At 49.7% G+C, this 14,677-nt stretch overlaps 1 protein-coding gene across 2 annotated transcripts in view; it reads right to left on the reverse strand.

The window, feature by feature from the left end:
- Positions 1-14,677, reverse strand: part of RBM19 (RNA binding motif protein 19) — a 107,507-nt gene that overhangs the window by 67,447 nt on the left and 25,383 nt on the right. Inside the window, exons 19-21 of one of the 2 annotated variants that reach the window (XM_081175258.1) lie at positions 13,660-13,739; positions 13,124-13,179; positions 11,590-11,706 (exon numbers count right to left, since the gene is read on the reverse strand). In XM_081175258.1, the coding sequence (XP_081031384.1) occupies positions 11,590-11,706; positions 13,124-13,179; positions 13,660-13,739 (253 nt within the window). Of the gene's footprint in view, positions 1-11,589; positions 11,707-13,123; positions 13,180-13,659; positions 13,740-14,677 lie in introns of those variants that run through there. The other variant, XR_014003115.1, reaches the window with a different exon arrangement.

Here is a 14,677-nt window from a genome sequence, read left to right on the forward strand (position 1 = left end):
TAGACAGCCAATGAAGATCAGTAATGTCATCTGCGGATTTGTGCGATGCTCTCCAGACTGGTGACTGGGAGTGGCCGTCGTGACCATATTACACTGGTCATGAAAGACCTACATTGGCTCCCAGGACGTTTCCGAGCACAATTCAAAGTGTTGGTGCTGACCTTTTAAGCCCTCAACGGCCTTAGCCCAGTATACCTGAAGGAGTGTCTCCACCCCCATCGTTCAGCCCAGACACTGAGGTCCAGCTCCGAGGGCCTTAATAATAATAATAATAAATTTTATTTATATCCCGCCCTCCCCAGCCGAAGCTGGGCTCAGGGCGGCTAACAACAATCAAAATAATCCAACATTCTAAAAAGATTCATTATAAAATTAATTAAAATCAAATTAAAATCAAATTGATGGCAACCATTAAGCAAAATTCTGTGCAGATTGCCAGAGGAGGGGGTCAGGCTGCGCCCTGACCAAAGGCCTGGTGGAACAGCTCTGTCTTGCAGGCCCTGCGGAAAGATGTCAGGTCCCGCAGGGCCCTAGTCTCTTGTGACAGAGCATTCCACCAGACTGGAGCCGCGGCCGAGAAAGCCCTGGCTCTAGTTGAGGCCAGCCTAACCTCTCTGTGGCCTGGGATCTTCAGGATGTTTTTATTTGCAGACCGTAAATTTCTCTGTGGGACATACCAGGCGGTTCCCTCACTGTGAGAAGCAAAGTTACAGGGAACCAGGCAGAGGGCCTTCTTGGTAGTGGTGCCCGCCCTGTAGAACACCCTCCCATTAGATGTTAAGGAAATAAACAACTATCTGACTTTTAAAAGACATCTGAAGGCAGCCCTGTTTAGGGAAGTTTTTAATGTTTAATGATGTATTGTGTTTTTAACATTCGGTTGGGAGCCACCCTGAGTGGATGGGGAAACCCAGCCAGATGAGCGGGGTATAAATATATTATTATTATTATTATTATTATTATTATTATTATTATTATTATTATTATTATTATTATTATTACACTGACTGCCAGCAGCTCCCTGGACTCTCAGGCAGGAATTCTTCCCAACGCTAACCAAGGAGATGCCTGGAGCCGCATGCAAAGCAGAAGATTCAGGGAGGATAAGAAAAAGGGACTTTTTTTAGTTAAACTATGGAACTCGCTTCTGCAGGAGGCAGCGATGGCTACCAACTTAGATGGCTTTAAAAGAGGATTGGACAAATTCATGGAGGAGAGGGGTTATCAGTGGCCATGATGGCTGTCCTCTGCCTCCGTGGTCGAAAGCAGTGATGCACCTGAAAAAAGGTTGCTGCAAACTGCAGGAGGGGAGAGGGCTCTAGTGTCAGGTCCTGTTTTGCAGGTTTCTCACGGGCATCTGGTTGGCTACTGTGAGAACAGGGTGTGGGTCTACATGGGCCCACTGGCCTAATCCAGAACCCTCTTCTTACTTTCTTCGACCGCCCTTCCTTCGCCTTCCCTTGCCGATTGGGAACCTGACTGCCAGCCTACCTTTGACAACATCACCTGCCTCTGATTCTTTCGACTCTGGTCTGTCCGTGCCAGAATGGGACCAGCTGGTGCCAGCTGTCTCAGAACTTGGCTGAAGAGACAGACAGACACACACACACACACCACAAATATATATTAGGCATTTTAAGAACTCAGCCACCGTCTGCCTGCATTTGCACCTAAAACTACCAGGGAGAGTTTTCAATTCTGCTGCCAGCTAGAAAAATCCTTTGCCCACTGCCATTTCGATTGCAGTCACCGCAGGAGGAGAAAAACTACTTCTGAGAAGTGTTCATTTCAGTGTGCGTGTGTTTTGCAGGAGGGAAACGAAGCCACTGCTGAGTTTTGTTTAGATGCTCTTCTGGAATATATATCTTTGCTCTAAAGCCCAGAGTGAAGGAGCTGCCTGGCACAAACAACTGACAGCAAGACTCCTTGTTCTCTGGAGCGAGGCTGTTATCTGTGGGTCTGGGCTCCTCTGTGCATGGAACAAAAAAGAGAAGGGGAAAAAAACTAGCTGGCAGCCAGTGCACTCAGACCAGGTTTGGCGTTATATGCTGAAACTGCCTTGCCCCTGTGAGCAGCCTAGCTGCTGAATTCTGCACCAGCTGAAGTTTCCAAACTGTCCCCACATATCTCGCATTGCGGCAATCTAACCCAGAGGTTAGGCTATCCCCGTCCAGAAAGGGGTGCAGCTGGGTCACAGAGGCTACCTGAGCCTCAAGCGACAGAGATGGATCCAGTAGTAGCCCCAAATTACGGACCCGCTCTTCAGAGGGTGTGCAACCGCATTAAGAGCAGCCCAGACACTGAGATCCAGCTCCAAGGGCCTTCTAGCAGTTCCCTCACTGCGAGAAGTGAGGTTACAGGGAACCAGGCAGTGAGGGCCTTCTCGGTAGTGGCACCCGCCCTGTGGAACATCCATCCATCAGATGTCATGGAGATAAGTAACTATACAAGCTTTAGAGGACATCTGAAGGCAGCCCTGTATCGGGAAGTTTTTAATGTTTAAAGTTTTACAGTGGTACCTCAGGTTACATATGCTTCAGGTTACAGACTCTGCTAACTCAGAAATAGTGCTTCAGGTTAAGAACTTTGCTTCAGGATGAGAACAGAAATCGTGCTCCGGCAGCGCGGCAGCAGCAGGAGGCCCCATTAGCTAAAGTGGTGCTTCAGGTTAAGAACAGTTTTAGGTTACGAACGGACCTCCGGAACGAATTAAGTACTTAACCCGAGGTACGACTGTATTATGTTTTTATATACGTTGGAAGCCACCCAGAGTGGCAACCCAATCAGATGGGCAGGATACGAATAATAAAATTATTAATATTATTATTAAGAGCAGGCAACGTCTCAGACACCTGGTGAAGGGAACTGCCCACTAACAGTGCCTCAGCCTTTTCTGGATTGAGCTTCACTTTATTGGCTCTCATCCAGTCCATTAACTAGGCCAGTCCAGCACACCGACTTCCACACCTGCAGATGTCAACATAACCTTGAGGCTGGACTACTGCATACCCTCCAATATTCCTCCGATGAAAATAGGGATGTCCCATTACATAATGATGATTTTACTATTTATATCCCCCACATCTTACTGGAAAATAGGGACACTTGGAGGGTCTGCTACTGCAATGGGCTGCCCTTGGGCCTGGTTCGGAAGCTCCAGCTGATACAGAACGTGGTGGCCAGACAGCTGATGGGGCACATAGCTGACCCCATTGCCAAAATATTTGCACAGGCTGCCCATCTACCACCAATACAGGTTCAAGGTCTTGTGTTACTACAAAGCCTGAACAACTTACCGTATTTTTCGCTCTATAAGACGCACCAGACCACAAGACGCACCTAGTTTTTGGAGGAGGAAAACAAGAAAAAAAATATTCTGAATCTCAGAAGCCAGAACAGCGAGAGGGATCGCTGTGCAGTGAAAGCAGCAATCCCTCTTGCTGTTCTGGCTTCTGGGAGAGCTGCGCAGCCTGCATTCGCTCCATAAGACGCACACACATTTCCCCATACTTTTAAGGAGGGAAAAAGTGAGTCTTATAGAGCAAAAAATACAGTAGGTCCAGGGTACCTTAGGGATCGGCTTAACCCTTACATGTCAACTCAGTCACTGAGATTATTGGCAGTCCTGTGGAATACTCTGCCAACAGTGTTTCTGCTTTAGTCTTTAAACTCCTGCTGAAAGCTTTTCTATCGCCAAGCTTATATGCACGGGCAATTCAGAAAACATCTGCATGTAACAGTTACTCGATATCTGATTTTAAATGTTTACATGGTTTTTCATGGTATAGATATATACCTCTGTCATAATCGCTTTGATTTCTTTTCTGATGAACAGCGATCTTCAAGCATTTTAATAAATAAATAACAATAAACATTTCGATGTTTTAAGCAAAATAATATTGGTCTAAGCTATGGCTACCTAAACCGCCAAACACAGCTGAGCAATTATTTGTTTAAGATACTTAGATGCTGTCCAATGACAAAAAATCTCTGGGTGTACTTCAGCAGAAGTTAAGAACACAATTAGGTAACAAAAGACATAGACCATAGAATCAAAATGCAGCATGAAAGCCAGCAATCACAGATTGCATGCGCAGAGCTTAATAACAGTAAAAGGCAGAGGTTTTCATAAGAGTCAGAAATTTCCCAAATCCTTAAAACTCCAAATAAGCAAATAAAAGCAGAATAAATTACCAGTTGATATTACCTGGAGCTACGCACAAGCAAAAGAAAACCTGGTTCCCCACCCCCATATCAACAGAAACCCAGGATAATGGGAGTGAGATTCCAAGGGTCTCTGTGGCTAGGTCCCATACAAAATTCGCACATGCTCTCATCATGAAACCACATGAGAATATAGCTTCTATCAAGCCAGACCATTGATCCATCTAAGTTAGCAGTGTCTACACTGATAATAATAATAATAATAATAATAATAAATTTTATTTATATCCCGCCCTCCCCAGCCAAAGCCGGGCTCAGGGCGGCTAACAACAATAAAATAATCAATCAAATAATCACACAATCTAAAAATATTTCATTATAAAAATTAATTAAATCAAATTGATGGCAACCAATTAAGTAGAATTATGTGCAGGTTGCCAGAGGAGGGAGTCAGGCTGCGCCCTGACCAAAGGCCTGGCGGAACAACTCTGTCTTGCAGGCCCTGCGGAAAGATGTCAGGTCCCGCAGGGCCCTAGTCTCTTTTGACAGAGCATTCCACCAGTTTGGAGCTGCAGCCGAGAAGGCCCTGGCTCTAGTTGAGGCCAGCCTAACCTCTCTGAGGCCTGGGACCTTGAGGATGTTATTATTTGCAGACCGTAGGTTTCTCTGTGGGGCATACCAGGAGAGGCGGTCCCGTAGGTACGAGGGTCCTAGGCCGTATAGGGCTTTAAAGGTTAAAACCAGCACCTTAAACCTGATCCTGTACTCCACCGGGAGCCAGTGCAGCTGGTATAATACCGGATGAATGTGCTCTCGCAGCGAAGACCCCATAAGGAGTCTCGCCGCGGCATTCTGCACCCGCTGGAGTTTCTGGGTCAGTCTCAAGGGCAGCCCCACGTAGAGCGAGTTACAATAATCCAGTCTGGAGGTGACCGTCGCATGGATCACAGTGGCTAGGTCAGGACGAGAGAGATAAGGGGCCAACTGCTTAGCTTGGCGGAGATGAAAAAATGCCGCCTTTGTTATAGCTGTAATCTGCGACTCCATAGAGAGGGAGGTATCGAAGATTACACCCAAACTCTTAACGGACGGTGCTGGCACTAATTGCACCCCCGCAAGAGATGGGAGTTGCCCCCTCGATCCCATATCGTCCCGCCCCAGCCAGAGGACCTCTGTCTTCGAAGGATTTAACTTCAACCGGCTCCCACGTAACCATCCAGCCACAGCTTCCAGACATCTGGTCAGTGTGTCTGGGGCCGAGTCAGGATGGCCATCCATCAACAGATAGAGTTGGGTGTCATCAGCATACTGATGGCAACCCAGCCCAAAACTCCGGACAAGCTGGGCGAGGGGGCGCATAAAGATGTTAAAAAGCATCGGGGAGAGAATTGCACCCTGAGGCACTCCACACACCAAGGAGTGGCGTGATGACAATTCCCCCCCAAGCGCCACCCTCTGTCCCCGACCAGAGAGAAACGAGCGCAGCCATTGAAGGACTGTGCCCTGGATCCCCACGTCGGCAAGGCGGTGGTCCAGGAGTTCGTGATCGACCATGTCAAAGGCTGCTGACAGATCTAGAAGAATCAGCAGCCCCGACCCGCCTCGATCCAGCTGTCTGCGGAGATCATCTGTTAGGGCGACCAAAGCCGTCTCAGTCCCATGACCAGCGCGGAAGCCGGACTGGAATGGGTCCAGAGCAGATGTTTCATCCAGAAACCTACCAAGCTGTTCAGCAACCGCTCTCTCAATCACCTTACCCAGGAATGGAAGATTCGAGACCGGGCGGTAATTGGATAGATCTGAGGGATCTAATGATGTTTTCTTTAAGAGCGGACGCACCACCGCCTCCTTCAGTTCCCCTGGGAATATCCCGGTGCCAAGGGACAAATTGATTATATCCCCCAGGGGGCCCCGCACCTCGTCTGGACACGCTCTAATCAGCCATGACGGGCACGGGTCCAGAGGACAGGTGGTGGGCTTTCCAGCTTGGAGGAATCTGTCCACATCGGCTGGAGATATCCGGTCAAAGTGGTCCAATACTGGACCCGAGGACAGTCGAGGGGCCTCCAGTTCCTTTATTGTATCCAAATTGGCAGGGAGGTCATGGCGGAGCAACAGGACCTTCTCCGCAAAAAAGCTCGCAAATGCCTCACAGCTGTGTGTCAGATTGTTATTTAAATTTGGCTGTCCTTCAAGGGACGTTAAAGACCGAATTATACTAAATAATTGCGCCGGGCGAGAGCTAGCGGATGCAATGGAGGCCGAGAAGTAAGACTTCTTAGCAGCCTTCACTGCCATCTCATAGGTTTTCATAAAAACCCTATAAGATGTTCTTGAGGCTCCGTCACGGGCACCCCGCCATACTCGCTCTAGCCGTCTGAGGTCCCGCTTCATTTTCCGAAGCTCCTCGGTAAACCAGGGAGCCCGGTTTCTGCGGGGTCGCAGAGGGCGCTTAGGTGCGATCTCATCGATGGCTGCCAGGAGCTGGGTATTCCAGCCCTCAACAAGCTCAGTCAATGAGTCACCAGGGGGAGCATGGTCCCGCAAGGCTTGACGGAATCTATCCGGGTCCATCAGCCTCCGCGGGCGAGCCCAAATCGGCTCGCCACCTAAGCAGGGTGGGGGTGGAAAGTCAATCCTGGCTTTCAGAGCGTAGTGATCAGACCATGGCACCTTCATCGAAGGAGACATGATCACATCTATACCGGCGCCAAAGATCAAATCCAGCGTGTGGCCTGCTTGATGTGTGGGGCCCGAAACAAACTGGGAGAGCCCTAGTGTCGCCATGGAAGACACCAGGTCCAGAGCCTGTGAGGAGGGAGTGGCATCAGCGTGGAAGTTGAAGTCTCCCAATACCAATAGGTTAGGGAACTCCAAGGCCCAGCCAGCCACCGCCTCCAGCAGGCCTGACAGGGTGGCTGCTGGTGCGCTAGGTGGCCGGTACACCAGCCAGACAGCCAAGCTCTCCTCGGAGCCCCACACTAGGCCAACACATTCAATGCCGGGGATCGATGGCGATGGTAGAGCCCTGAAGGAACAATCTTCCCGGATTAATACTGCCACCCCTCCCCCCCGGCCCACAGTCCGTGACTGGTGGAGGACGGAGAAACCCGGGGGCGCCATCTCTCGTAAGGGGAAATGGTGATGGGAAATGGTGCTGCAAGGTTTCATCCTCTCCCAAGTTTTCAGGTTCCTAATCAAAGGGGTGATTTCCAGGCACATTGAGCTGAACATGGGTAGCATTGTCTTGCAGACCTACAAGCTCAATGTGCAAAGTTTCAAGGGGGGAGGGTGTGGCATGCAGGAGGGTCCCTGAGAATCACATACAGCTCCATCCATTTAGAGTCCTTGCTCTAGGAGTCACCCACGTTTTAGGTCAATGGGCACAGTTGGATTTTTGAGGTCGTACCACGGGGGTGCCACCCACTCTGGTCATTTCTCTCACTCGCTCCAATACACACACACGGACCCCACACCTTGAGACAGAAGAGAGAGAGAAAGCGCCCACAAAATTACTTTTGTATGGATCTGAGCAAGAGCCTCACCCGGAAGAGTTAACCTGAGCCTTGAAAAGCACATAGAGCTGAAAGATGAAGCGAGAAAGAGCACCATTCTTCCACCTTCCTCCTTCAACGCTCTGCATTTTCCAAGTTTTGCTCTATTGTATTTCGAACCAATTATCTTTCCCCTCCCTTTATGTTGTTTGTATGCTGATAAATGATTTCCCTCCACCCACCCACCCACCCCACGTAAAAATGCTCTGGGCCTATAATAAACCATTTAAAGCACCTGGAGATCTTCCTTTGTTCTTTAAACCAGGTCAGAGCACTTGTGAATCAAGCAGGGCATTGATAATTCTGACTGGCAGTGGCTCTCCAGAGTTTCAGCCAGAGAAGGGTCTTTTCCTGTCACCTAGTACCTGACCCTTTCCCCCTGAAGATGCCAAGAACTGAACTGGGGTCTACGGGCAGAGAAAGTGCTCTGACACTGAACTATGACCACCACCACCCCCACCCTAGTGGCTTTCCTCCCTGGCTCCTAAAATAACCTCTGATCCCAAGGACTACCTTTTCCTACTTCATTCATTTCTCTCCATACTATACCTGCACTAGAATCGCAGTTCTAAACGTGGGATGGGGACTGAATGAAGCTTCTGCTCCTGCCAACTTTGCTCTCTTGCTTTTGACTGTCCCTTACTCAATGGGGGAGGGAAAGGCACTCTGCACATGCTCAGAGGAGCCTTTTTTTGCACGCCGGGAACCTATTCAGACTAATGGGTGGTTAGCCGAGGGAGCGAGCAAGGAAGCAGCTCCTACCCCCCTGGTTCTTCTAAAATGGGACACTGGCCAAGCGCTCTTTAACCCCTTGTTCCCCAATCCCAATGTTTCTCTCCCCCCCACACACTGCAAGATTACTGCTAACTCCTGTCCACAAGCAGATACGCAAAGCAAAAAAAGGGATGGGTATATGCCACTGTCATGCAAAAGGGAAGGACTCCACCGATGCCCCACTCGGCTCATTGCGCCTGGGAGCCTTCTCCCCCATCTTTCAGAGCAGGCAGAGCAGTCAAAGGGCAAAGCAGCCATCACCAGTCCTCCGGCCCTCACTTAGTTCAAAATGCAGCAGTCATTGCAAAAGAGACAGAAATAGTCACCCGCTAGGAAATACAAGAGAGAGATTTGACACCAGTCCTGAATTTTCCTGGGTTTCACATCTGCTGAGACAAGAAGGGGTGCTGGTCTTTGTATTCTGGCATGTACTCAGAAGGTCCCCAAACAAAATCAAAACCAAAACCAAACCATTGGGTAAATTCTAAGTCTTTACACACTGTCAGCACAGGAACAACAACCCAAAACTGAAAAAATAAATAAAAATGTTCTGGAGGGTGAGAAAACGGCACATGCGTTTTTTGGGTCCACCGAGATGCTCTGAGCCACGCTTGTGGCTTCTGAGAAAGGTACAAAGGCGAAGGGAACCCTTTTCGCTCCGAGCTGGGAAGCGAAATCCTCTGTGCGTTTTGTGCTCCCTCTCCCTCTGCCATCTTGCACCCCCCCCCCCTAATTTGTAAGCTTGCAAATCCTGGTGGGGAAATGAGCATTTCCTCCAGCTCAAACAGAAGGGAAAAAATAGCAAGTGCCCACAGAGGAGAGGAAATGTCTCTCCAGCCATTCCCATTATCAATACAGGGGGGAGCATCCCTGGCCCAGGCCAACAACCATTTCTGAGGATGCAGGTTAAGGCAACAGACGCCGGCTTCCGCACACACAAGAACCTTGGTTTCTCCCACCTCCACCTGACCAGAGCCTTTAACCTCCACCGGCAGCTATCATTGCCTAGCAAAGAGCCTTCCAGGGAGAGCTTGAGCTCTCCTCTCCAGCAAAGGCTAAGAGTGCCCCCTGGCGGTCCGGCAAAGGAAGAGCAGTTGGTACCCACACAACCCTTTGATTCACAGGGGTGTAAAAAGCATAGAACCACGGTGATACCAGGGTTCCCCGTTAAAGGGGTCTTGGCCATACGCCGAGAGGTTGTCATTGCTCTCCCCTCCAACGGCGGCGAGACGGGGGGCGGGCTCTCTGCTTGAACATACGTTCTCCAGAGCCAGCCCAATCCCCACACATTCTGGATAACCCTGATGTCTCCCAGATCCCCAGCTGGGGACTGGGGAGGATAAACACCCAATGCCTAAGCCAAGGTCTCCCTACATCTGAAACCTAATAAAGTTGTGGCCAATTTCAATCCCATAGCATGTTGTCTTGAGTCAGTATTCCGCTCGGGGATCGCCTGGGGTTGGAGGGACTCTGCCTGTCCACGCAATGACTGCTCCCATGTCAAATGGGGGGTGTCAGGGAACTGCCATAGGAGCCAAGAGTGGAGGTAAGGCTCCCCGACCATGCAGGAGAAGGGACCAGCAGAGGGAGAGAGAACACTCCCTTTGGGGAAGGTTATCAGCGTGACACCGGGGAGGAAGGGGACCAGGGAAGGACTTCGGAGAGAGGGCTCCAAGACTCTTCCACAGAGACCAGCGGGGAGAGTCCAGGACCTCCATTGGCTACGCCTACTCTGCGCAGAACGCTTCCGCGCAGGGAGGCTAGGCGGAGACTGGGCGTCAAGGAATTTTTATGTTGGAAGAAGTTCAGGAAACGCCCACTGACGGATTCTGCCAGTGACTGACACAGCCATGGAGAAAGGGCTGTCCAGCCAGGGAAAGGTTTAGCCAGGCAACGTTGCCTAGAACTTCAGCATCCTTTACGCACGAGCAACCCCAATTCCCATTACAGGGGGCACCTTTTGCGTGGTCACATGCGGCCCAGACGGATCCCAGTGCGGCTCTTGGTAGTTCGGGCTGGCTTCATCCTCCCCAGGTTAGATACCTGGAGGTCTCCGCTTGCCCCAATCGCCCAATCCTGCCTGGGGAGGCGTTGCCAGGGGATTGACCAGGTAAGGGGACAGGCTTGTTAAGAGTGGGGAGGGGCCCTCCAAAGGTCATCCAGTCAAACCCCCTTGCAATGCAGGAATCACAACCCGAGGCAGCTGGTGTGCACTGGGACTGGTGGGGCAGGAGGCAGGGAGGTGGACCCAGAAGCAATGGCAGATGGCAAAGCCACCTAATGTTAGCTTTGTCTCCATCATCCTCCCTGCTCAGTTCTGGAAGGGCCTAATCGAGGGGAGGAAGATGCCCCGAATTAGGCGAATGGGTCCATCTCTCTCAATATTGTCAACACTGATCGGCAGCAGCTCCCAAGGACATCAAATGGGTGGCAGGGAGAGGGGGGCCTCTCTTTTCCAACCCAACAATGGGGTCTCTTCCAGACTGTTGTAAGGGAAAGACAGAAACCAGGGGGTGCAGAGGTGGAACGGCGTATCATTGAAGAGATCGTGGCAGGTAGGAACCCTGAACGAGAGTACTCGATTCCATAACAGGCAGTGGTAGATCACACCCACCCCAACACCCTGTTAAAGGCAACCCCTCTTTGTTTTCAGCCAGTTCAACTTGGCTAACGAAAGCCACAGCTCGTGCCCTTTGCTAGTCCAGGGAGCCGCAAAAGCCAGTGAAATAACACAGTCGGGAGTCCGGAGAAAGGAAAGACAATCGTGATAGAACTGTACTGAGCCAACTGAACAAGAACAGCATATAACTTGAGGGGGAAAGAAGAAGACAGGGGTGTAAGTCTGTCTCACTCCGGGCCTTGTTCATAGCAGGAATACATTCAACGAAATGTATAAAGACAAAACTCCCTCAGAACGACGCAGCCAATCAGAGCACACTATGTGAGGATCATGCCGCAGTGATTGGTTGCTAAGCAACACCTGCCCTTACCCCACTCTGGGCTAGTTGATTTTAACACGAACAGAATTAACCAATCCCAACAGTTGCACTTCCAAGACACAGGACATTGAATGTGGCTACAAGAAATACCTCCTTACCTGAAAAGCTCTCTGATTTCTTTCACGGTTGCCTGGAAGGGGATATTACGCACTAAGATCTTGGAGCTCTTTTGCTTCTTGCCAGTTTGCTTCTTCCGGGCCGAGACCGCAGCTGACCTGGTGGATCAAAAGAGACAGGGGTGAGCTCATCCCTCCATCACCCCCAGGATCTGCCTCCTCCCCAACTAACAGGAGTTTTTGTCAATGTTGGCACTGCTAAGTTTCCTCGGGGTGCAAGAATGTACAGCTTTGCTCCAGACCAAGATCACCACCCTGGGGTGAAATGGCAGCATAGATGCCAAAGCCAGCTGGCACAAGATGCCCAACTCCACACGTCCATCAAATAGGAGAATCCATTGAAAAGTTTCGGCTCTTGGGAACTCCTGACGTGGATGGTGGCGGCTGCAGGAACCTCAACTGCCCCCAAACGCAAAAAGCTTACTGGACTTGCACCTTTCAAGTTCGTATAAAAATATGTGGAGTTATAATAGTAGTAATAATAATGATGATGATGATGATTAATAATAATAATAATAATAATAATAATAATAATAATAATAATAATAAATTATTTATACCCCATCCATCTGACTGTGTTTCCCCAGCTACTCTGGGCAGCTCCCAACCGAATGTTAAAAAAAATACAGCATTAAACATTAAAAACTTCCCTAAACAGGGCTACCTTCAGATGTCTTTTAAAAGTAAGCTAGTTGCTTATTTCCTTGACATCTGATGGGAGGACATTCCACACGGAGGGTGCCACTACCAAGAAGGCCCTCTGCCTGGTTCCCTGTAACCTCACTTCTTGCAGGGAGAGAATTGCCAGGAGGCCCTTGGAGCTGGACCTCATTGTCCGGCTGAACGATGGGGGTGGATACGCTCCTTCAGGTATACTGGGCCGAGGCCATTTAGGGCTTTAAAGGTCAGCACCAACACTTTGAATTGTGCTCAGAAATGTCCTGGGAGCCAATGTAGGTCTTTCAGGACTGGTATTACATGGTCTTGGTGGCCACTCCCAGTCACCAGTCTAGCTGTCGCATTCTGGATTAGTTGTAGTTATGAGTCACGTTCAAAGGTAGCCCCACGTACAGAGTATTGCAGTAGTCCAAGCGGGAGATAACTAGAGTATGCACCATTCTGGCAAGTTCAGAACTAGCTGAAAAAGCAACATAAATGGCCTGCAAGACCTGGGGAAAAAACCATGCTGTTTGGTGGGGTTTTATCTCATATACAACAAATGCACACACAGACAGGACTCCCTCTCCATTGTGCAACGTGAAATTAAGTCTCTCCCGGATACACTGCACTGCTGAGGGTTTTTTTGCACTTCTGTTATGTTTATTGTATTGATTTGTTCAATTTACTTCAATAAAATTGGGTTGGTTTGTTCTTGTTTTTAAAGCAGGAGCTTTAGTTTGGGCAAAGCTAGGAGCAGGTTTCGATTCCTGCACTTCAGGGGGTTGGTCTGGATGACCCCTGGGGTCCCTTTTCCAACTCGACAATTCTAGGTACAACTCCCAAGTCAGGAACTTACTTGACAGCTCTTTCGGAGATCTTCACTTCCAGCTGATGACCGTCCACAGAGCAACCCTGTAAGAAAGCAAAGACTGCTAAGGGGGGGAATGCAAGAGACCTCCAAGTATAAGACACCCAAAGCCGCCTTATATCTAGAATCAGACCACTGGTCCATCTAGTTCAGTATTGTCTACACTGACTGGCAGTGGCCCTCCAGGGTTTCAAGGCAAGGGCCCTATTTGGAGAGGCCAGGGATTGAACCTGGGACTTTCTGCATGCAAGGCAGATGATCTACCACTGCACTATGGCCCTTCCCCAACTTAGGAAGCAGACTTACGCCAGGTCAGACCATTTGTCCATCTACTCCAATACTGCCTACTCTGACTGGCAGCAGCTCTCTCAGGCAGAGAAGGGTCCTTTCTTGCCGCCTGGTCCCTTTTAAACTGGAGGGGCCAAGAATTGAACTCAGGACCTTCAGCACACCAAGCATGCACTCTTAACAAGCTACAGTCCCCACTCTCTGCATGTGGAAGAGAAGAGGCGTTCGGCCATTACCTGTAGCTGTTTGAGGGCTTTCTGAGCATGCTCTGGTTTCTTGTATTCCACAAATCCAAACCCCATGGAAAGGAGCGTTCCTGGAAAAGAAGGGCAAAAGGTGTTGGGGGCGCTGGAGGGGAGAGAAAACATTACCTACCAGTTTTAGAGGGACAGAAATATCGGAAGCTGTCTAGGCGAGAGACCACGGTGACATGATGACTGGTGTTTGCTGATAGGGCAGAAAGCAGGGAGGCCAACAGTAGGTGGCGCCAGAGGCAATGGCAGGCTAAGCCAACTAATTCTTGGTTTGTTCCCATCCTCCTGCTTGCTCAGTTCCACAACGGCAAAACAGAGAGGAGGAAGTTGACAGCAGGGTCCATCCCATGGGGTGGTTTTTACGTAAAGAGGCAGGCAGGTGGGGCAGTGCCCCACTCGCTCCAACAGACCAACCTCCTCTGCACTGGCCCAACGAGCTGAAACTTTGCTGGTGGTGCTGCCACTGGGGTTGGCATTGAGCCATGACAGGGTCTCCCCCTTTCTGCGATGCCCTCCCTGGCGAGGTGCATCTATCTCCCTCATTGTTGACTTTCAGGAAGAATCTCAAAAACATCCCTGTTTACCGAGGCATTTGGCAGCTAAAATATCTTGTTCCTGGCAACCCTGTGGACCAGTGTCTTTATAACGCTTTTAACCGTTTCTAGATTTTTAATTTTACCTCAAGGAATGTTTCATTCTTGGTTTGTTTGCTGCCCTGGGCTCCTTCAGGATGAAGGGCCATATACACACTGAAATGCTAATAATAAGCATCATCATTGTTTATATTTTTATACAGTCGTACTTCGGAAGTCAAACTTGTGAGTCAAACATTTTGGCTCCTGAACGCCACAGACCCAGAAGTGAGTGTTCCGGTTTGTGAACGTTCTTTGGAACCCAAACGTCTGACGCAGGTTCTGATTGGCTGCAGGAGCTTCCTGCAACCAACTGAAAGCCGTGCCTTGGTTTCCGAACGTTTTGGAAGTCGAACGGACTTCCAGTA

The sequence above is a fragment of the Podarcis bocagei genome (genome assembly GCF_964188305.1).
Source record: "Podarcis bocagei genome assembly, chromosome: 16".
Lineage (NCBI taxonomy): Eukaryota > Metazoa > Chordata > Lepidosauria > Squamata > Lacertidae > Podarcis > Podarcis bocagei.